General features: G+C 36.3%; 1 protein-coding gene across 2 annotated transcripts in view; it reads right to left on the minus strand.

Annotated features, from left to right (window-relative positions):
• LOC137391959 (3'-5' RNA helicase YTHDC2-like) overlaps nt 1-24,553 on the minus strand; it is a 107,667-nt gene that overhangs the window by 9,543 nt on the left and 73,571 nt on the right. The window contains exons 19-28 of one of the 2 annotated variants that reach the window (XM_068078535.1): nt 19,030-19,149; nt 15,190-15,355; nt 9,625-9,826; nt 7,862-8,038; nt 6,855-7,016; nt 4,762-4,877; nt 2,913-3,106; nt 1,961-2,057; nt 1,234-1,317; nt 624-722 (exon numbers count right to left, since the gene is read on the minus strand). In XM_068078535.1, the coding sequence (XP_067934636.1) occupies nt 624-722; nt 1,234-1,317; nt 1,961-2,057; nt 2,913-3,106; nt 4,762-4,877; nt 6,855-7,016; nt 7,862-8,038; nt 9,625-9,826; nt 15,190-15,355; nt 19,030-19,149 (1,417 nt within the window). Of the gene's footprint in view, nt 1-623; nt 723-1,233; nt 1,318-1,960; nt 2,058-2,912; nt 3,107-4,761; nt 4,878-6,854; nt 7,017-7,857; nt 8,039-9,624; nt 9,827-15,189; nt 15,356-19,029; nt 19,150-24,553 lie in introns of both variants that reach the window. The other variant, XM_068078534.1, reaches the window with a different exon arrangement.

Below are 24,553 nucleotides of genomic sequence, written 5' to 3' on the forward strand. Positions count from 1 at the left end.
CAAGAGCTACCTAGCCAGGCCTGTATCCCCTGGTTGCAGCGGCTGCAAATGTTAGGCGACTAGTTATGAACGCCTGGGGGTTCGGGAGCAATGAAAGCCCCCAACGGGGTTCGGGGCGGCGCCCCAAAGCTAAGTTATGATAAGGAAAATGCAAGTTTGGGGATCTTTTTCACACCCCCACTATAAGCAATAAAGTTAAGTTTCCAAGTCTTAATAAAGTCTCACAAGATCACTCATTTGGCGAGATTACAAAAGAGACAGTATAGAACGCTAGTTGCTAGTAAATTAGTTGATGGAAATTCCAAGCGAATGAGCTTAGACTGAAATTTTTAGTACTTAGCCGCCGAAAATCACTAAAAAGTTGAGGTGGCTCAGCCACCCCAGAGAATACGGGCCTGTACCTAGCCATAGACCTCAAGACTACCATTGTTTGTTACATAGAGGTACCTAGCTATAAACATGACTACCAATGTATGTTACATAAAGTAACCTAGCCATAGACTTTCTGACTACTAATGTGTGTTACATAGAGTTACCTCGCCAAAAACCTAAATCTAAATAAACCTAAAAACTACCAAGGTCTGTTACATAGCCATAGACATCATGACTACTGATGTGTGTACCTGGGCTCTGACACGGGCTGTTGGTAGAGCTGCTGATTCGGCTACTGGAGGGACTGCTTCTATTGGAAGAGTTGTTACTAGCGCTGCCGTGTCTACCCTCTACACAAGGACAACAGAAACAGGATAATGAAATATATTTTACTATTTGGGTTAGTTAAGATTATGACATGGTTTTACTAGAGTAATGGATAATCTCAAATAAAATTATACAGCGCGTCATATTCTTACTCATAGCTACCCACAATCGGTTTGCCCAGCCTATACAATCCCAAATAAACTTACACAGCCTAGCGCTGACAAACAGCTATCAAATGTAAATTTACCCTTCGTGAACTTATCAAAAATAGGCATTATTAGCCTACATATTATACATAGCTTTATTCGCAACAAATTCGTTCCGAACAAAGATGTTTGCCTAAAGCTGTCAAACATACATGTATATGCACCCAATTCAGAGTCATCCATTGTGTATTAAATTGAATAGAGCAAAACAGAGATTGGTTTACAGCACAGCGTGAGCAGTTTTTTACAGATTGGTATGCTGACATATTTGTTATCTACAATGGCATGTTCCATTATAAATGATCAGTCATGAAAGGGATATACTCACTCGTTTGATGGCCCTTTGTAAACCTGCTCTCCTTGTCAGCTTGAGGCTTGTCAGAGTCTCCATAGGTACAACCCTCCATCGTACCTGCTTGACATGTAAATATATGTACTGACAACTCCATTATTCTATATTACTACAGGCGTGTACCGGACACCTAGCATCCACAAACACACAATTTCATATTAAAACGTGTAAACCATAAGATTATAAAAGGTTGACAAAATATTCCTTTAATGAAATGTATTATATAAAGGACAATAAAAGAACAGCTCATTTTTTTCTTCAAAACAAGGACACTTCTCTCTTCATAGTAGTTACTGTGAAACTTATATTTGAACGCCATGACGCCGTATTATTCACCCTTCCCTTAGAGTGGCGTTTTATAAAAGGTGGCATCAAATAAAGCCTTTACGGTATTTGTATATGCACAAATAGCCAATCACCAAACAACTGTATAACATTGAATCCCATGTAATTGAGGTCACAAACCACCATATTTTCAGCCAATCAAATTGATAGATTTTTTGAATATATCACAGGGTTAGCCTAAGAATCCTAGTCACAATTGCTAAGGTCTAGTTTTTTTGTTTATATGCTAAGATAGGCACACGATGCATAACAAATAGCCTACCGCAGTAGACCAGTTATTCTCTATAATTCAATGAGAAAGTATGAAACTGAGGCTACCATGAGTCAGTAAATAAACTAAGCGCTGCTACAAACTCACTCATAGGACGAGGCCGCTGTCCAATGCCAGAAGGCTGCTTCAGGCCATACGATTGCTCCTCGCTTGTGAGAACATTGACAAGGGTCCGTATGACAAGCTGAAAGAAAATAAGGATAATATAGCCTTAGATACACTAGTGTCAAAAGTGACAGAGATGTTTTACAACTGCTGTTGATGACCCTGAACGAACCAATAAAAATATGAATGTTTTCAATATTGAGTACAGGCGCAAATGACAAGTAGGTTTTACAAAGTATCTTTAAATCTAAAGAGCGAGAAAACGTTTAGGCCCTACACTGTTTTTTTTTTCCGAGGCAACCGCACAATCTGTGAATGGTTAGCCCCATGCAGTACAAGCCAGAAAGTTCTTTTTCTGACGTGGCATAGTTACTGGCGCAGTCCAGTAACAGTTTTAGTGAACTGAACCACGAATCCATTGCCACTGCACTAAACAGATGCCGCCTGACTAACAGCTGTGCAAGAAGCTGATGGTGTTTGATATCACAGATCAAGCTGAGCAGAAACTGATAGCATAGCATTGCTATGTTACAGGCCTATAAGAACAGAAAGGTGAGGATCATGAACTAGTTAAAAACAAAAAAAAAACGCTGCTTTTTGGTGAAAAAGGGGAGATCTGTCAGAGCTTATCATGACAGAACTTTTGGCTATTGCTTTTAGCTAGCATGCTAATTGTATTATTGTCCCTTAATTAATAAAACTAGATGTTAGAAGAAGTTACCTGCAAAATTTAATGTAAATGCCATAAAATAACAACACTTAAAAAACTGGTAAAATTAAACTTGAATACTTGAATTATGTCAATAAACTAGATTTACAAACCACCAGCAATGCTACAAAAAGCAGAAGTGAGCTGAGTTTAAGGAAACATATGTTGGTAGTTATCCTCTCACGACATATAGAAGCAAAAAGAGCTCATAAACTTAAAACATACATCATCATTGGCCGAGAGCTGCCTGCCCGGGCTAGAAAGCTTCCTGAGAAGAAGTGAATTCCATTTGTTCCTCAAATGCAAAACTGTATTCCCCAAGTTGCTGTCCACCTTAAACTTTAACCAGTTATCTATACATACAGTCATCATCTTTGAATCAGGGCTGGCCGTCTCCTCCTCACTATCACTGCTCAGCTCTATGTACAGGAAACAAGGCTAGTCTAAATGCATGCTTGTACATTTTGATATATCATCTTTATGGCACGGCATGTAAAAATACTGCCAAGGTATCCTTTTACATATATAAGTCTCCCCACTCATGAAGGTTCACCTGACAGCAGTTTAACAGTGAACTTAGCTCTAGTAATATAATCAATGATAATCAATGATAATATAACAATATCATCATGCTCTTCCATTTTTCAGCAGAAAATTTGCGATCAGTGGAGTGACAAACTATTTTTAGAAACAAAAGCAATTATGAGACAAGCCTCCAGCTCTGACATAACGGAGGTTTTTTAAAGCATAGATGTACGAGCCACAGAATGAATCGTTTTGGATCTCTGCGTTTGGGAGTTACTTCTCATATGAACTGTGAGACGCACAGATTTAACACAAGGTACAGTAGATACTCTTATAACATAAATTCTGGAGAACGTAAAAAATCAACGCGAAGTTTTTTGCTTCGTATTAAGTAAACTATTCCATATAACGTAAAGTGGCAAGCTGAGTGAGTTTTTAAACTTGATTTGAATGTTAATCTATCTCGCCGCCATTGCAAGAGAAAACAAATGCCATGCGTATAGCGTTATATCCACATGTATTACATATACAACTTTCATGTAACTCTAGTTCGTCGTGATAGATCGTCAGATGTGTCGACAAAACAGAGAATATGTAACTGCGCAACTGTTCCTAAATACTTGAAGGCGATTGTTTGGTGCAGGTGTTACAGCTCCAGTCTACCAATCTGAATGTCAATGTTGAAGTATCGTCAAAAGTTCTCTTTTATCCTAACCTTGAACCCCGGATAGAGATAGACGATAAACCGTTGGTACCGCTTTTTTACAGTAAAAATATATTGTTGGTTTGCTTTATTGTAGATGCATAAAGTATTTCTTATTAGTTTTACTTTGCAGAAAAGACTTCCCTGTTTAGAGAAAGTAAGCAAATCGTTGTGAATGAACGCCGAAGATGTGCGCTCCCTATCAATCCATGTTAAAATTAACACAATCATAGTTTATACAACCAAAAAGATTGATCAAAAAAAGGAGAAAAGTTGTCGATGCAAACCAATAATATTGCAGTTATGGTACATCCTACAAATTAAAAAAATTATGTCAAGTTTTTCCTTTTTGTACAGCCAATGGGGTGAGTTTGAAAGACCTTGGGTCGGATTAGGCAATTTACATGTATTTTACTGTTCTTATAACGTGAAATCTGTATAACGCAAACATTCCTGGAACGGATGATTTATGTTGTAGGATCGCCTACTGTACTGAACGTTCATGTTTAAAACACAGTATCCCAACTTTACATGCCTCTACTGATGTGGAAGTGGCATGGTGTCAGTTACATTATTCTAATATTTTCATAGCTCTGTTATAAACTAATATGTGCATTAGACATAATATATGTTCCAATGCATTAAAGTTGACTCTCTACTTTCAATCGATAAACCAAATCATGAAAAACTGTAAATTGTCTTATCAGCATTTGTTGAGCAGACAACTCTAAATTAGATTACATTTTACTTGCCTACACTACTTTTGGTACAACGTGTAGTTATCAGCTTCTTCTGTCTAGTGAAAGAGATTGTTGTACATGAAATTGTTATGATTACAAAACTGACCTGAAGTGCTCTGTGTCCTACTTTCGTTATCCAATGGGAGACGAGACGGTCCAGCAAAAAGGAATACTGTTATAGGGGTCACCACAGTGGCGCAACGAGCGCTAGCGGTGGCGAAACTGTAATTAAAGTTGATAAGAGATCAAAGGTACCTTCTAATTTTAAACTGGCTAATTTAAAATTTAATCTAATCTCTAAACCACACCAGTTACATATGACCCTACTAGGGTGCCATGCACAGCTATAAGCGCTGAAGAGAGGAGGAAGATAGAGAAGGAAGAACGATAGAGAAAAGGATGAGAAGATGAATTTTGTTTAGAGCACATATACTGATAGGATAGCATGATGAGAATTCATAAACCTACAACTATTGGTGCCAACTAAAAATAGCGGTGGATATAAGACATGCCCAGAGCATTTATCAATAACTACTCATACGACAGATCCAAACTCTCTACACAGAATTTTAAGATGGAGTATAAGTTTTTTATTTCAATGTCTGGCAAGCTGAGTAAGCTTTGACAAGATTTCTTGTACAGTGGAACCTCGGTTCTCAAATGCTTCGGTTCTCGAACGCTTCGGTTCTCGACCAATTCAGATTTTGACCAAAATAATTGAGATTTGTTCGTCTCGGATCGCGAACACAAATTCAGTCCTCGACCAAACCGGAGCATGCGCATTAGAAATAAACGTCCGGAACAGCTCCGGAAATATTCATTAACAAAGGGAAAAGCAAGTTACAATTCATAAATTCCTTACAAAAAGGAAGGAACCATCTGGGATGACATCCCTCACCGAAGAGATTTGCTAGGGAGACAGCTCCTCAGTTACCCTAAATTGTTCAGGAAGATTCTCTTCCAAATATGTGAAGTAAACGTACCATTGCTGTTTATATTTTCTTTTTTACACGATTTTTGATGTAACTGAATGTGCATTCTTTGCTGTTTCATTATCAATTTTTGCGATTTTTGGTATTGTATCTTAACCTAGAATGTTTTCAACGTTTTAAGAGCAAAGCATACGAAATGTTTACTTTTGTTTTCATCATCAAAGATAGAAAATCTTTTATTAAAAATAAACACGGTTTATATCTACCCGTTTTTATTTATAGTATGCAGTCTACAGCACAGTTTATGGTGTACACAGCACAGTTTATGGTGTACACAGTACAGTTTATGGTGTACACAGTACAGTTTATGGTGTACACAGTACAGTTTATGGTGTACACAGTACAGTTTATGGTGTACACAGTACAGTTTATGGTGTACACAGTACAGTTTATGGTGTAAAGTGTTTGAAAAAAACTTTACCGAAGTTGTTATCTTGGCTTGGGACGGATTAAAATTTACATACATTAATTCTAATGGGAATAATTGTTTTGGATCTCAAACAACTAGGTTTTCGAACAACCTTCTGCAACGGATTATGTTCGAGAACCATGGTTCCACTAAATGTAGCTGTTTTCTTAACAACTCAAAACTGTGGAAGGGCATAAATAATGGAATTGTTTCTCCATCATCTCATTTTCCTTGCACAAACAATTTTCAATAAACAGTTGAAATAATAAATCAAACACGCTGCCACCCTTCTCTCCTTTGAAGGTTATGACCGAGCTGCCTTCTTTGCCGTTTTGTCTACTGCATGGCGTAATAGCTCTTGTGATTTAAATTTATTTATAATTTAGATAAAGGGACTACATCAAAAATTGCTAATTAAATTCATTCAGCCAACCATCTAGCAGACAGAAATGTTATCTTTATCATAGTATCAACTTCAGTAATTGCTTGCAGAGTATCCATGAACTAATGCTTAATGCAGGTAAAAATGAATTCAACTAACAATGAAGAGAACAAATTATAAAAAGCAAGGAAACAAACTTAATAAGCAATTACACAACCAAACTAACTTGCTTATTAGTTTGTTCTGCTTGCTAATTTGTAACGAATAAATAAGCAAAACAATTTCAACAAGCATCCCTAAAGCTCTTTAAGCAGTATAACCTGGTTACCAGGCAAAGGAAACAATCCACAGCGCCAAGTTTACAGGCTAAGATGCAAGATAGTTCTATAGGAATAGATATAGACATAGCGTACTACCTCCTCGGAGTGAAGGAGGTGAATTGTGACCGACACAGTTCCTCATATATCAGCCAATCAGTGGAGAGTGCATCTATAGCCTCCTTCTTGCTACTGCCAGATGTCTTACCGAGAGAATGGCTCAGTACGGATGTCTGGTGTAGCCTCACCTTGCTTTCCTTGCTGCAAGAGAACTCATTCTATGAAAACAATCCTTTACACTACGCTTCCGTTTACTACTTGCAGTCCATTTATAGAATATCATGACATCATACCTACAACATGAGCAGTTACATTATAACCATAACTTTAGAATATCATGATATCATACCTACAACATGAGCAGTTACATTATAACCATAACTATAGAATCTCATGACATCATACCTACAACATGAGCAGTTACATTATAACCATAACTTTAGAATATCATGACATCATACCTACAACATGAGCAGTTACATTATAACCATAACTATAAAATCTCATGACATCATACCTACAACATGAGCAGTTACATTATAACCATAACTTGCATCAGATTTCAGAAAGCTTTTAGGACAAAGGTTTGCTGCTATATAACAGGAATAAGGGAATTAGCTTCCTGAACAGGCATTTGTTGGCGAAGGGTGAGACACAGCAATGGAAGAAGCAATTTGGAACTATGAAATAACTAAAAATAATTTGGAGAAAACTTTTGCAACTTTTAAAAGTGGTTGAAGTATGATTACACAACAATTAAAAATCAAAGCCTCAATAAAATCATTTTGCATCATATTCAATTTGGATGTAATTTGCTTTAATGATAAGCGTGTGTCAGGTGGTGGTTACAGTTCAATTGTCCTTTTCTGAGCAGCATTAAAGAGAGGTGAATGAGAAACTCGTAATTGACTAGAATGAAGAGATAACAGAGATATGAGAGGGAGATGAGAGAGATATAAAAAAGAGAGAGAAAGTGATAATTGGGAAAAAGAGATAGGAGGGCATGAGATAAAAGAGAAAGAGGGCGACAGTGATTGGATACTTGCAATGTTTTAAGCTCCGCCTTGTTCCTGTCAACCTTAACCAGGTTAGGGTAGATACCGGCGCATAGAGCCGCCTTAACAACTGGCCAGGAGTCAGAGTTCGTGTTAAGATCCCTGATGTCTCCGCTCCCACGGGCCTTCACAAACCCTGATGCTCTTAGCTGCCCAAGTAAAAGTGATCTACAAAGACATACAAGTGCAAGAAGGTTAGCCAATAATCTCAACACTAAATGCTAGGAAATAGACCCGACTCAAGGAACCTAGTCTTACGTGCTGCCAGTGGCAGCCACCCTGATATATGTAAGTTTACGCAGTATAAATAACCATAGTAGTATGTATCTAGCAATTCGCATAAATAGAATTGCTTTTTCTAACAAAAGACTGAAGCAAAAACCAAACCAGAACAGGAGCTGAAGGAATCAACAAATAATATACACGAAGTACTACATAGAACGAGTTGTTAGATTCTCTGCTATGAATACAATTGAAACCATCAAGATCGTGGCTAACCAAGCTGAGCCACACCTGCATATTATGATATACAAATGTTAAAGATTTAACATTTGTATATCATTAAGATAGACTTTCAAGCTTGAAAGACTGAAGACCACTGGCGAAATATTCAGAAAACTTACTGACAAATCCGAGGGCGCTAATGCTGCAGTTGATGGAATTTCATATATTAGGACTGCACAATATGTACACATGCAGCTTTTTCATGACTGCCTAGTTGACCATCAGCTTTAAATTGAAATTAGAAAAGGGCCAAAATGAATGCAAATTGATACGAAATAATGGAGATAGAAACACGCATGTAATAATAACAGTAATAGTAGTTCAACACTAGCAGAGGTAAAATACTGAGTAATTATCAGTCCTTGCTGGTAGTACAACTACCAAGTGCTCCAAAGGTGAAAGCATTTGACACCGCGTGTAGGTGCTTTGTGATGACCTCGTATGACGTTACCACGTACGTAACTATTCAAATAGATTGCATTCAAAAACCTTTTATCAAAAGACAACTTAATAGACGCTTGTGCTTCACATGAAAGTTAACAAGATAAAGTTAAAGGATGTGATGACGGAAGAATATTTATCGGTAAATAAGAAAATATTGTTATTATCTACAAACAGCTGTCAGTAGAATACGGTTAGAAACATTATTAATGAGAGGATGAATAGCAGACGAATCCAATGGGACCAGTTTAGCGTTAATTACATGCAGCCTTTACACCAGCAAGTATCTATTTACTGTAGCCTACATACATTGATTACATGCATTTATAAAAATATTAGGTAAGGTCTACTGGACTTTGTTAGTTTAGTCAAGAAAAAAAGTACTGTAACTCTTCCATGATTATGATGGGCTGTGATTATAATCTGAACACCCTATAAGGAATACACCATACACACATCTCCTACCCCAGGGAACACCTCATACACACATCTCCTACCCCAGGGAACACCTCATACACACATCCTCATGCCCATAGGGTATACACCATACATACACTCGCTACCCGTAGTTTTCAGCATTTCAAGTGCAGACCAAGGAAGGCAACTCTATAATTGTTTTTTGGGATAAATCTAAATATGAAGTTATTACTGCTAAATTCCCGTGTTACACTTCCTCTATAGGAATTCAACTTAGCGTGTGACAGGCTACACCTAGGATCTTGCTCCTATTCTTCTCATGTAACATCACTTCGTGCATCGAAAATCTTCAAGAAACAGTAGAGCTCAAAAGGAAAAAAGCCTTGTCTCACCTCATGCCTAGAATCATCTCCATCGTTGCTGTAGAGACAAAGTTCTTCTGACAGAATGACCTCTCATACCCGTCTGATCTCGCACGCTGCCATGCCTGGAACACTCTCAAATATGACATGTGATCACTCTGAGAGTCAGCGCTGAACTTTTCCTTGACCTTTGCAGCAGTTCTTTTCAGTGATGGGTTGGAAGGCAGCATAACTAAAAAAAGATGCAAGAGTAGAGTGAAAAGGAGAGAGTAGAGTGTATGTGTGCCTGTAGAATGGAATGACATCAACTATGGTAGCAGTTAGCCTCAGAGTGAAATACCGATGCCTATGGTAAGATTCAGATTTCTATTTCTCTGGCAGCATACTGAATACTTATTTGTTGTTCATTCACGAATAAATTCATAACTTTCTCATCAAGCAATTCTTCAAATAGTCAGCCAAATGTCTACATAGTTTTGATTTCTTGATTATGATAAAATATCAAATGAATTAAAGTTTAAATGTCTATTATACTTTTTAGAAAAATGAGTGAATTTAAAATAGCACTATTGACAAGGCACCGTATCAGACTCTACCATAACAGAAGATGACATGCACATGCAATAACAAACGTGAGACTATTTATAGAATGCCCTATGGTGTTTAATGAATTTTCTGTCTATTTGTGGACTTCTAAAAAGGCCAAACATAGAAATATTTCTTAAAATGGATCAGCTGCATATTTTTTATTAAATTTGGACTCCCTGAGGGGTACCATGCTTTACTCGCTGTCTTATAGCTATTTATGAACAATTCATGAGTTTTAAGTCATCAAAACATGTGCAGAGGTGGAAAGATCTATAATCATGAATAATCAGCTCCCTTTAGGATAATAACACTCTTAATGATTCAAGCCTACATGTTGATGACAGTCTTTTAGTGAATACAAGATTTGAAGGTCATGACTTTGTATGTTTTGCAAACAAAAAATTCTATTACTAGACATCAGAACTTACTTGTGTCATATATGCAGGATGCCTATGATGTCTATGACATGTACTACCTGGTATGTATGGTATGTCAGCAAAACTATACCATAAAATTAGCAACATCATTGAGTAAACATCAAAATAAATATTTAAAACTGACATAAAATAGAAAACTTGCAAAATGATAGTAATTTTGCTCATATTTATTTATAATTTTGGAGTTGTCCCCTTTTGAAAGCAACCATTTGAGTTTTCTCTTCATTTGTCTTTTATAGACATATATCTGTGTGCTCATAAATGCAAAGCCTTTTATAAATTTATGTTTCTTTTTTTCAACAAAATTAAAACTGAAAAACTAGATTTACTATAACTTCTGCCTAAAACTTCTGCCTTACCTGCTGCAATTATTACAGGACAAAATTAGCCAATGATATTCTATTTTACTACTTTATGGTAACAAAGCACATATAATTCCTATTTTATCAGTGCTAGTACCAAAAAGTGCAGCAATTCTTTCCTAATGCTATTAGCGTGACTTTAGACAGAGGACGGACACACACTTCTCTTCTTATAGTAAAGAGTTATGTCAACAAGAGATATGGTACTGCTTTGCTTAACTGACTCTCAAAGTGATTTGTGTCATGATCATAGAAACCATGGTTAAGTCGGGATTATAAGATTTAGAGTTATCTGCATTAACAGAAGGTGAAAATTCTCAGTTATTTTGCAAAAAAATTTTGATTCTAGCTTAATTACAGCAGATTTTATGGTCAATAAACTGAATGCATGTTTACCATCAGTGCGAAAACATAGTTCCGAGAAAACTGGTGTTAACGTCTGAAAAACGAAAACCGATGCAAAGTTTTGTTTACATTTCAAAATATCATAGCAACCAATATTAAGAAGTTATGATATTTATCTAGATTTCTGTCTTTATATCAAAAACATTATGCTGAATTTAAAAATCTAAACAGATTTTGGCTGGTTGTCATAGAAATGGCTGTATATCTATAAGAAAATGTATTACCTAATTTTGCAGATAATAAAAGCGGCTTGGCAGCGCCGCGATATTGAGCACAACCGTAGTATGATCAACAAAATGTTTAAAAAATAATAACAGTAACATATTGCACATCATCGGTCATTCTATACTTTGATCTTGCAAATTCGAATAATTTTTCTTATAATAAAATCTCATAAAATCGAATAATTATTTTTATAATTAAATATTGTAAAAATCTTATAAGAATGGTTAGGAATATATCATGGTCATTCCCTTTACTTACACTGCTTTTGGCATCAGTTGGAATACCAAAGTACTCATTATTATAAGTGTTCATAATGTCAGAATTATCTTTCAAATCGGCAAAAAAGAAACGATTACGTTTTTCGGACGCCATTTTTCAGTACTTCTTGTTTAGCATAGCAACAGTTTTAAGGGTTTTTTCCCGAGGTTTTAAGACATTTATTATCTAAACTGACTTCAGATTCAGAAAGATCACTCTTTGATTGGTCCAGACGCACGTGTTACAAAAATCTTTACCAAAATTATAAATTCAGTTAGTGCAACTTTAAAGTCGAATAACTCAACTTCGTGATTTGCGACTTACCAATGGTTTCTGTGACCGTGACCCATTTAGCATAGAAAAATCAATTGTTTATAAAAAATTCAGACTTGATTTGTGAATTATTTTCATCAACAAAATTAGCTAAGCAAAAAAAAAAGCTGGAAAAGTGATGAAGCCCATAATACGCAATAGCATAGCTAGTCGTGGCGTTGGGCTTGTCATCTGATGATGCGGTGTTTAATATAAGAAAGTTAATTGTGGTTTCTTGATATTCTACTAAAAATTTTACAACTTGACGAAATATTGTACACATTCTTCAAGAATAACAAGCAAACCAAAGGCAAAATATCTTACAATGATATTTTAAAATTTAAAATATTTGCACATAGAAATAGTAGTATTTGCAAAGTTCCTTTCTACCATCTGGAAACTGCTGGACTTTGTTACTAACTCATCTATAGCATCTCCAAGAGCAGCATTCTTAGTGAAAACATTGCAGGAGAGCCTTTGATTGACTTCTAGTTTACAACACCTAGTTAAATTTGTTTGTAGGATAAGACAAGAATGATAGGAATACTAGGCCCTGGTTTAATCCTAGGTCAGGGTGGGATTATAAAGAACAAGCAGCCACAATTATTCCTGAGGCTATAAACAAGAAGTCCTTGATTAGAAGGTAGCTCAGCAACTAGAGTCGTATAAAACGGTTAAACTTCAACTTGAGAAGTTAATCTGTTCTCACATTTTCTTTGTATGTAGAGACGGTTGTAAATTGGAGCAGACATTTTTTATAAGAATTAACTCTACTTTGTTTATTTTATTCCATGATTATTATGATAAATACCTTAAGTATTTACGTATAGCATTAAAACAAATGCGTGATATATAATTATGCAGAAAAACTAAATACACTGTAGATAAATAAACAAACAATAAAAATATGTTTTTATTATTGCCTCACTTTTTTATTACAGACAGGCAGTTGGATTGTAGCGTTGTTGGTACAGGACAGTAGAGGCAGTGATAGAAACACAGGCTAGTTTTATTACAGACAGGCAGTTGGAATGTAGCGATGTTGGTACAGGACAGCAGAGACAGTGATAGAAACACAGGCTAGTTTAATTACAGACAAGCAGTTGGAATGTAGCGATGTTGGTACAGGACAGTAGAGACAGTGATAGAAACACAGGCTAGTTTTATTACAGACAGGCAGTTGGAATGTAGCGATGTTGGTACAGGACAGTAGAGACAGTGATAGAAACACAGGCAAGTTTTATTACAGACAGGCAGTTGGAATGTAGCGATGTTGGTACAGGACAGTAGAGACAGTGATAGAAACACAGGCTAGTTTTATTACAGACAGGCAGTTGGAATGTAGCGATGTTGGTACAGGACAGTAGAGACAGTGATAGAAACACAGGCTAGTTTAATTACAGACAAGCAGTTGGAATGTAGCGATGTTGGTACAGGACAGTAGAGGCAGTGATAGAAACACAGGCTAGTTTATTACAGACAGGCAGTTGGAATGTAGCGATGTTGGTACAGGACAGTAGAGACAGTGATAGAAACACAGGCTAGTTTAATTACAGACAAGCAGTTGGAATGTAGCGATGTTGGTACAGGACAGTAGAGGCAGTGATAGAAACACAGGCTAGTTTTATTACAGACAGGCAGTTGGAATGTAGCGATGTTGGTACAGGACAGTAGAGGCAGTGATAGAAACACAGGCTAGTTTTATTACAGACAGGCAGTTGGAATGTAGCGATGTTGGTACAGGACAGTAGAGGCAGTGATAGAAACACAGGCTAGTTTTATTACAGACAGGCAGTTGGAATGTAGCGATGTTGGTACAGGACAGTAGAGGCAGTGATACAAACACAGGCTAGTTTTATTACAGACAGGCAGTTGGAATGTAGCGATGTTGGTACAGGACAGTAGAGGCAGTGATAGAAACACAGGCTAGTTTAATTGAAAAAGCAAAAGCTTTACAAATTATTGTAACATATTTCTATCATTTTTAACTTCATGTCCAATTATCACATTCATTCTCTTCACTTTCACTCTTTTCCAGCTTTCCTTTCTTCGAATCACTTTAATTCCTTGTGTGTGATACTAAACACCTTTCAAGTTTAAATAAATTGTTTGTTTATCATACCACATTATCTATCAACATGTTTATCTGTCAACACCACCAACTTATATTGACTTGCTCTAAGCTTATTGTCACAACTTTTATTACGCCAAGACTCTGAGCAGAACCCCTTCAAGGCAGTTCAAATTATATGTGAGGGGCAGGCTATGGACTGTACAGGTGGTAAGGAGCAAAGATGTGAAACATCGAGGCAGGTATAAATTTCACTGAACAGGGTAAATCAACTTCATCCCTTAAATGTTATCTGATACCAACCAGAGGTATTTTCCTCAGCTTGAGAAAATAATCTACACATACATAACCTTCATAACTCTATATACTAATTGTGCACAACTCTATGGAAACCTAATTGTGCACAACTCAAGGGAAACAAGCTTTTTACCTGTATTAATCCTCTGTCTTATAACAAATACTCTATTAAAAGATAACCTACAACTTCTCATGAATTGTTACCATCTTCAAACTGTACCAGTCTGGTTAATATATATGTTACTCATTTGATTTCATAGTTAATATATTGTTATATTGTTGTTGATGTATGCTTTCCAGTTAGCATGTTTAAATAAACTGTTATAGACACATGCTGAAATAGACAATAAGATTAAGACTAAGATTAGACTAAGATTAATTGTTCGCATACTTATTACACATGACGATCACCTGTGACACACCAGACTACCAGTGTACTACCAGTGTACTACCAATGTACTACCAGTGTACTACCAGTGTACTACCAGTGTACTACCAGTGTACTACTGGTGTACTAGCGTAAATAAAAAGTTGTACATACATGCATTACTAACTTTGGCTGCATCAGTCAAAATATGTTTTGCTAAAAATGTTGGTTTGGTCACCCATTGATGATGATAATATAATGATGAGAACTTACAGGGTTCCTTATAAGCCAGCGTACAGGCTATGGTTAGGATGGGATCCAAGCATTTCAGTATGACGGAGTAGACAATCATCTTGCCAAGGCGGGGCTCAATGGGCATGTCGACTAGGTGGTGCCCAAGCTCGGTGAGGTCTTCAAAACTGTCTAACGCATCCATTTGCTGCAGGAATCATAATAAAAAACAATGTTTAGGCAGCATAAATATATTATAAAATTAGTGATTAGTCAATAAAAATGCATTTTTAGACAGACAAAAGCAAAAGAAATGAAAATAAGTATAATAATAGTGGTGAAAAATCAAACAAAGTACAAGACATTTTTTTATAGTTTGTACAATTGTTACCAAAACTTGTAATCAGCTGGACATAATTTTCATTTCTTGACATTCCAATTTTTCAAAATAATTTCTTTCATGTTAGAGGTATAAAAATGCATAAGCCAAATTTTGTTCATTCTAAGATTTCTTACACTCTGTAACCTTCCCTATGTTTAGTGGATGCAGAACTACTATAATAAGCTATGAAATTTTTAATATGTTCTAAAATGAATTTTACAGAAAATCAGGGTATTTGTTGACTTACTTGATATCTTGCTGCCTTTGGCTAGTCTAATCAAGTCAAGGGTGACTTATAGTACAAATATTATTCTAAGGTGACTAGTGACATGATAAGACAATCCCGGATATCAAAAAATAAATACTGCTCCGTAGCAATAGCAAGCCGACCATAAAACTAGCACTTGTAATTCCTTCCTCTTTTTCACGAGTGATTAGCAAACAGAGATAAACCGTGAAAGTTTTTAGCCAGAAAGGTTCATTAGAGCAGTAGTAATCCATCTAACAAATGCTTAATTACAAGACATCCTCTCCCTGGTCTGAATTATATCTTACACTGAATGGCCAGGAAATATACGTCAAGCTATCATTTCATGCTAATGACTTGAAAGGAATTATGTTTTCTTGAGATTGAATACACCTTCATCTGATACTAGGTCAAACGCATTAGCAGGCAGCCGTACTAGTCGTTATGACATTTGTATGCCTCTTGCTCCTACGATTTCCGAGACACCAAAATTCTCTTTTAGTCATGCCGATGAGGTAAAACAAGATATCCCCTAATCCAACTCACCCAGTAGTTATAGAACACGCTATTACTGTAATATTAACCATTTAGTTACTATTTATTACATTTCCATGATGTAACTTTGTCTTTTGACCTGAAAATGAGCCAGGTATGTCGCAGATTGATTCGCCAATCTTTTCTATAATAAGAGTTGGACCCATTCGTTCATCTGTCCGAAGCTTCGGTTGAAGGTCAGAAAAAAGATTGCACCATATGGGATTCAAACTCGTGACAATGGGCTTCACCACTCCGCACACTCCCACCTGCACCAACTTGCACCTTCAACTTCCATGTTTTAGAATATTTGTGCACACACTTATTCTCTGTGCTTTATCGGCACACATGATGATCTCTCACAGCACACCGGACTGCCAGGGTACTAGTAGGCTATAGTTATTCAACAGAGGTGCATCGAGTAACGGGAATGGCCAGTATATTATAGCTGTACTTCATGTCTATAAGTGTGACACTATGGGTCGCCAGGAGACTCACACCAACCTGAGGACAACAGTGACATGGTGCTGGAAATATTGTAAGGATTTATATTTTTATCAAGTTTTTTCCTTGCAATATAAACCGAGCTCTAAAACACATTCTTGACTATAAACGTTACATCATCGATAATTGGTTACCCTTTAACAGTATATCTATTCAAATTTGTAAATAAAATTTTCATGTGATTGTTGGCACATCACATGAACAAATCTTTGCCATACCAAGCTGACCGATCTCTCGCTGCCAAGCTCTAAATCACTTTAAACCATGAACACAGCAGAATGTGTATCATCAAGTTCGCTTCTAACTGATTGAGCCCACAGCATACCTCTATGAACACGAGCAAACCATAGACTTATCCACCCCTAAAACGCTACCAATATTCCACATAATAATGCATTTTCCATGACTTTAAAAAATGCCAAAGACAAATCACCTCAATGCATTCTAAAGAACTCGAGAAGAGGAAAGAATAACACATTTTGCATAAAAATAAAACTAATTAGGTTCTATATCTAGGTTAAAGAATATGAGTTACTGGTTGTTCCCTTGCATGGATAGCTGTGGGAAAAAAACCATTGTGAATATACGCAAGCTGTAAAGCATGTAAACTAATTATAAAAGACATGCTACAAGAGCGTTACTTGAAGCGTTTTGTCGTGAACACTCCGCTTGCTGTTTATAAAACCAGGTTGCCAGTTGAAGTAGCATTTTATCATAACCTTCTGTGATGATTTCAATAGAGGTTACACAAGACACTAATAACAAGAGTAATCCAGTGGGATTATAAAACAGGTCAGAGGAATGATATATTTGAGATTTAGCGCAAACAATGTCAGTTGTTAATCTGGTAATGTCCAACGAATAGTCTTGACTGGCGAATAATAACTCAGACATCTGCGCATTTTAGAGTTTAAAATTGCAAAAATCCATCAAAAGGAATCCTAAGTCTTATTTCGAAGAGGACCAAAATTAACAGTTAAAAAAGACGCTGGCAATGATATGGCATTTCATGCATGTACATGTATATTAGAGTACCTAGCACACTACTGCTCTCCCCATAAACACATATTAGTTAGAGTCCTAGCTATAGCCTTATCTTACCTAGAGCATGAATGTTACATAGCCTCAGCCACATTTTGGAAGTTACTTCCTTTTGTGAACTTACTTTCCTTTTCTTACACTTATATGGCTTTACCGAAGTTAGCCGTTATGTTTTATGTTATGATAAACTGTTAACAAAGATCACGACATTTTAAACAAGGCCACACGTTTAGGATATCGATTAGCATTAGTTTAGATTAGTTTTGCATGAAGGAATTCTACCAATGCAATGACACTTTTTATTAGTAACTGTAAAGTCATCAATGTATATATATTGATAAATCACACTTTGTCATCGTGCATGTCTGTAAAGGCTGGTTCACACTATATCGCCTGATTGGTCCGCGTTCTCCTTTAGGCATTCATCCTTGATTATGTGAACCGGGGGCCGATAGCATTGATGAAGCGACGCGGATATGTCGGGAAAGTTTGCAGCTGTCAAAGTTTTTCGATATTTTGGCCAAGCATCAACGACAGCCTGTACAACGTAAACCATTTTGGCAATAGTATATAACGGTTGCCGATAGCGTGATTTATTTATTTCTGTTAATGATGGTTGCTGCGGGACTAGTATTTGATTCAAGCATGCTAAGACAAAGAGGTGGTGAAAAATGAAAACACTACGTCTCGGAGTATTTGCTGATGCAAACGCAAATAGGTTTAAGATAGTGTGAACATTGTTATCATCGACGATCACCGGAGTATTGTGGCATCAACGCCGAGATATGGCGATATAGTGTGAACTAGCTTTTCGTCTGTGTAAATTCTATGCACTTCCACATTTTTGACGAAATTCATTGAAACTTCATACACATATTTGATATCAGAACTCTGTCTGGTTTCTGATAATCAGCCTCTTGAACACCCACCTGCAGGCTACCTGATTGGAAATTAAGGAAACTCTGATCATCGCCATGTTTACTTCTAGTCTTATATATAAAGCTTTATAGCACCTACCGTAAAACCTCTAATTGAACGCCATAATGCGCTATTTTTCAATTCTTCCTCTAAAGAGACGGTCAAATAGAGGTGGCGTTCAATTAGAGGTTTTACGGTATCTGACTCCTACAGCAAACATAATTGTAATGATTGATTTCTCCCATACCGACCATACCTTGAGAAGCTGTACAGCATTCCTGGTGATAAGAAAGGAGGGAGGCTCCGGAGCTTGAGACAGGAAGTCCGCTATGCCTACTCCGCATGGAGCCAGTAACTTTGTGTGAAGGCACAACTCCTGTAAGGAAACAAACGGAATGTACAGAGTAGAAGATATGCATTTGGATAAAAGGTGCATAGAGGAGATATGATAGCCAATCTGAACACACGACAGAATCAAAGTTATACAGAGATGTTGAATAATATATGGAGGTGTTGAATATTATACAAAGATGTTGAATATTATACAGACATGTTGAATATTTTGTTGATGGTCATTTGTAAACACCTAAAAAAGTTTTAATAAAAACAGGTAAACGGTATAATAAAACCAAATACTATGCTGCAGAAATATCTTGCCAAAGCATAAAAGTACATTTTTAACATTACTCTTTGTGTCCTGCTGCTCCACAAGACTACCACCAACTATGTGCTCAGAATACAAACATTTATACAGATTCTTTCGGTGAAAATTCCAATGAATTATGACATAAATCATGAATTTTTCTCATATGATGTTGCAACACTACTGCAGTGATAACAGCTGGTAGCAAGGGATTGATGTTGGTACTACACTGACATATATATATATTTATATGCAATGTATTTATACATTTATATAAGACCATTCTGTTATAACCTCAGTACAGTGCACCTCCGAATTACGATGTCCATGGCGTCTGTCTGGACAGACGGACGCCCGTCTGTCAGCCGCCTTCAACCTTTAACCGATACCCTGGACAGACGGACGCCCGTCTGTCCGTGGCATCGGTAAAAGGTTGAAGGTTGAAAAAAGGCCACGGTCAAAGGTTGCAAAAAAAGATTGCATTGTACAGAATTCAAACTCGTGATATTCAACTTTGAAGCATGGTATGCTCCCATCTGTATTTCAGAATAATTGTAGGCATAGTTATTACACCTGACAATCTTTTGTATAACAGCAGACTGCCAGGGCACTAGTAATGATAATATAGAGATGATGGTTATTTGGCATTACAGCGATCATAACTTCAACAATTACAATAATTTGGCAGTGGTAGGGTTCACTTAGAGGTCGATCTATGATGAGCAATGACAACTGGAGTGATTTAAAGGAAGTCATCAAACAATGACATCACCTCTAGACAACCAAGGAATGGAATGCACGAGCTGACCAGCAGTATTAGTTAACAATTTTTAGAAATAGACTTTTCATTGACTTACCCGCAATGACTCAAAATTGAATCTACACTTCGAGACCTGATGATTTCAAAGTAGCTTTAGATTCAAACACCAGATATTCACTAACAGTTTGTGACCTTGTAGCAATAACGACCAACTTCTGCTCTTCCAAAATTTTCTTTCACCAATATCCGTGGAAATGTGCACAGGTTATACATGAGAGCTTATACTCTCAACAATTCTTTCTCAATGACCAAAATCATATTTGAAGATTTCAACTGGAGTAAACCATATCTAGTTTGTATTCCAGAGCGCATGCTAAAATTTCTACTGTCACCACTGATATCAGTTTACTACAATTAAAAATTAATTTAACATTTATTTAATTTCGAATCAAAGTCATAAAACTGAACGCTAATAATCAGTTGACTATTATAAATGTGTGAACACCAGAAACCGATGGAAATAAACGAGATGAGGTACAAATCCAAGCACATATTGTTCTTTAATAAGATTTTTGGCAACAGTTGACCAGAATTTCTAAAATTTGATTACAAAAGATGTCTTGCTAGACAAACCACCAGCAATTATTCCTTTGCAAGAATACCACCCGTAGGATGAATGTCTCCAAAGCATAAAAAGACAGCAATAGATGTCACAACAAGGTCTGTGTTGTAACTGTGACCAGTTACAGCACAGACCTTGTCAACCAGCTGCTGGTTCAACTGAACCTTTATACAAGAACATCGGAGAAATAAGGCCAGTACTAGCATCAGACTTGCAAAGAATGAACCACGAAACACACTGGAGGTATTAAACCAATTAGACCAAACCGAAACAAAACTGTAAAGTAGCGAGCATCTACTAATCGGCAAGCAGTAATCTGATCATGTGACCCAATACTTCGCAAATAATTTCTGCAGCACTTTTCGATTATCATAAATGACCAACAGGCTCGTCATGATTATCAGACAATGATATGTACTCCTTCAAGCTAAGGCTAAAAAATTAAACGAATTTTTACAGTAAGTTATAAGATATCACTGCTAAAAGTGACAGCATTACAATGACGATAAAACAGACGCGTAAGAACAATAGACACAGTTTTATTGAATGCGTGAAGTATATTTGTGAAAGTATTTCGACGAATAAGGTTGCTTGAAAGTGTGAACAGAAACCATCCTGTAACAGCCCATTTGAGCCGTTTTGGAAAGAGAATCCAAACTACGGCGGTCTCGTGTGGCTGCGATTAGCCGTTCGTTTTTGAGCTTTTAAGGGCTTGTAATCCCATTTCCACATATTTTGCACCTACAACACAACAGAGTAAGACACGGTGAATCTTTTCATATCAAATAATTGTAATGTGAATTTTATTGCAAGTCAACCTTTAAGAACCAGGACACAGATAGCGGAATTAGATTGCATCAATAGAAGACATCATGATCTGAACAAGGCAAAGAGTAATGGCCATTAGCAGGGCTCACCGTCCATAATCCGAATATTTATGCTGTTTCGACACTTTGATAAACAGTTCAACTGGTTATGGCTTCTCTTGGGCTTGAAAGAATAATAGACGACAGCTACTGAAGACATAATTCCTCACTTCTCATCTCAAAAGTATAACAATATGTTTATGTAAATATGCTCGCAGAAGTAGAGCTTCATAATTTCCCAAAAATCGCCAGACGATTTGATATGGCAAATAAACGATTCACAATATATTCCGATATTATTATCATGTAAAAAATTATTAATTTTAATAATAATTATAAATTTTGTTAATACTTGTTAGTATGTTTTAACTTGAAAAGAAACTGTTTTGTTTTATAGACATTCGAAACATTTATTTCACAAATTCGTATGTGCATGGAAGGCCATGGAATGAGTTTATTATATATGGCTAAAAGGCCCATGCGTTTTAGTTTCAGTATCGCTCACTTTGAAAATCGACAGGTGTGAGATAAATCACCTTTACACGATTATATCATTTATACGATTGCCGATATCTCTTTAATTGGTAGCAAATTAAGTCGTCACCAAACAATTAGATCGCCATATCGCGAAGCTCTACTCAGAAGTAACCAGTAGTTTCTGGCATACTGCTAGTAGTATTTCTATACTGCCATTAATAATCGGAGACATACTATCAACATTAAACTATGTGCACATCCTGCAGATAAGGGCTAATCCTATTTAAATACACCATAAAGAATTATTTCAAAGAATGGCCGATGAAAAATCATCCAAATAAAATGGCTGACTTATAGATGACCTGCGGATAGACAACTGAGGGCAGTTTGAACCAGCAGTCTTTGCTTTAGCCTAGCTTCCAAAGCAAACACCATCTAATGTTTGAGGACATAGACTGATAGTCTACAATATAATCGCTGGTATGAGTCCACACAGAAATGATGTGGTACAACTCTGTAGGTATTTAGACAATTTTATATACAATACTAAAATATACACGCGCTGACAACAATTTTGTGTGAAAAATAATTCTGTAGAAATAAAATTGCCATGACTAGCTGGCTAATAAATAATGTCTCCGTTAGCGAATAAAGTCAAGCCTGACTAAATTATATATATATATATGCATATATATATATCAAATCTATGTATATATACATAGATTTTATTAATACTTTTTATTATATTACATATATACTCCATGTACTCCAGATACAGTAGGCGCTCGCTCCTACAACGTAAATAATCCATTCCAGGAATGTTTACGTTATAGAGATTATACGTTATGAGAACATTAAAATAAACGTAAATTGCCTAATCTGTTCCAAGATTTTTTTAAACTCGTTCCTTTGGCCATACAAAACGAGAAACTTGACTTGGTAACCCTTTTTAGTTTGTGAGCTGTACTGTAACTGCAGCAATATTAGTTTGGATCGACGACTTTTCTCCTTTTTATGATCAATCTCACTGATTTCATAGATCATGATTATTGAAGTAATTTTATACAGTCAAACTCGAATAACTCGCCCACGGATAGCTCGAATACAATAATACAGCAATAATATAAAGCAATAATACAGTCAAACATGGATAACTAGGATACCTCGAACACATGGTTAACTCGAACGGTATTGTTTGGTTCGTTCCCACACAATAATAAATTGCTTTAGATACTCGACTTCAACTTCGTTAACTCGAACAGTTTTTTGCCCAACGGCTACCGAGATGGTTGTTATCGCTTTAGAGTACCACTTTATTCCAAGCCATAGAGATAAACAAACTTTTAGTTCTTCTCAGACGTCGTTATTAATATTATCGGCAAAATATTTTCGTTAACAGCTTTTCTAAAGGTTTGCAAAAAATCAAATTTCACCAAACATCCGCTTAGCGATGGCCCTTCGAAAGCAAGGAAAAGCGAGGTATCCTTCGGATAAACTTAAGGAAAAATCGGCAAAATTGATCTTGGTTAAAACGCTCAAAAGAAAATGATGTCTTTTCTTTTGAGCATTTCAACAGCGATCAAGTTTTGCCAATTTTAATCTGAAAACGTCCTGGCAGTCACATCACCTAAAACAACAAACAAATCTCAAGTGATAGAAAAATCTCTATACATTCTGATAAAACTTTTTAAACTTTACACTAGAAGCCTTTTAATTTGCAACAAGCCATCTATGCTTTTTGATTTATATTATAGTTTGTATATGTACATATATCTACTAATAAATATATGTACTTGTGACAGTGCTCTGATAACTCGAACGCTCTGATAACTCGAACACTTTCGGTCGGTCCCGTGAAGTTATCCGAGTTTGCCTGTAATAAGTTGATGGAGAGCACACATCTTCGACGCTCATTTATAAGGATTCGTTAATTTTTCTAAACAGCAAAGTCTCCTCTGCATAGTAAAACTAATAAAAAATATTTTATACGCCTACAAAAAAGCAAAGCAAACCAAAATAATTCACAAAAAGTGGTACTACTCCTCGTCGTGTATCTGTATCTAGGGGTCTGTATCTGGATCTAGGTTAGGATAAAAGAGAACTTTCGACGATACCCCAACTCGTGACATTCGAATTGGTGGACCGACATTTGAACATTTGTATTCGCAATATGTATTTGCGCAGCTATCCTCCTCTCGGTTTTGTCGACACATCTGACAATCTATCACGATGAACTAGATGGTTGCGAAAGTTGTATATATAATTAATCTAACGTTACCCATACGTCGTTTTTTTTTGTTGCAAGTGCTGCAAGATAAATTGATGGTCAAATAGAATTTGAAAACTCGCCCGACTTGACAGTTTACATTATATGGAATTTTTTACGTAGTACGAAACAAAAATTTCACATAC

The sequence above is a fragment of the Watersipora subatra genome, chromosome 3, assembly GCF_963576615.1.
Source record: "Watersipora subatra chromosome 3, tzWatSuba1.1, whole genome shotgun sequence".
Lineage (NCBI taxonomy): Eukaryota > Metazoa > Bryozoa > Gymnolaemata > Cheilostomatida > Watersiporidae > Watersipora > Watersipora subatra.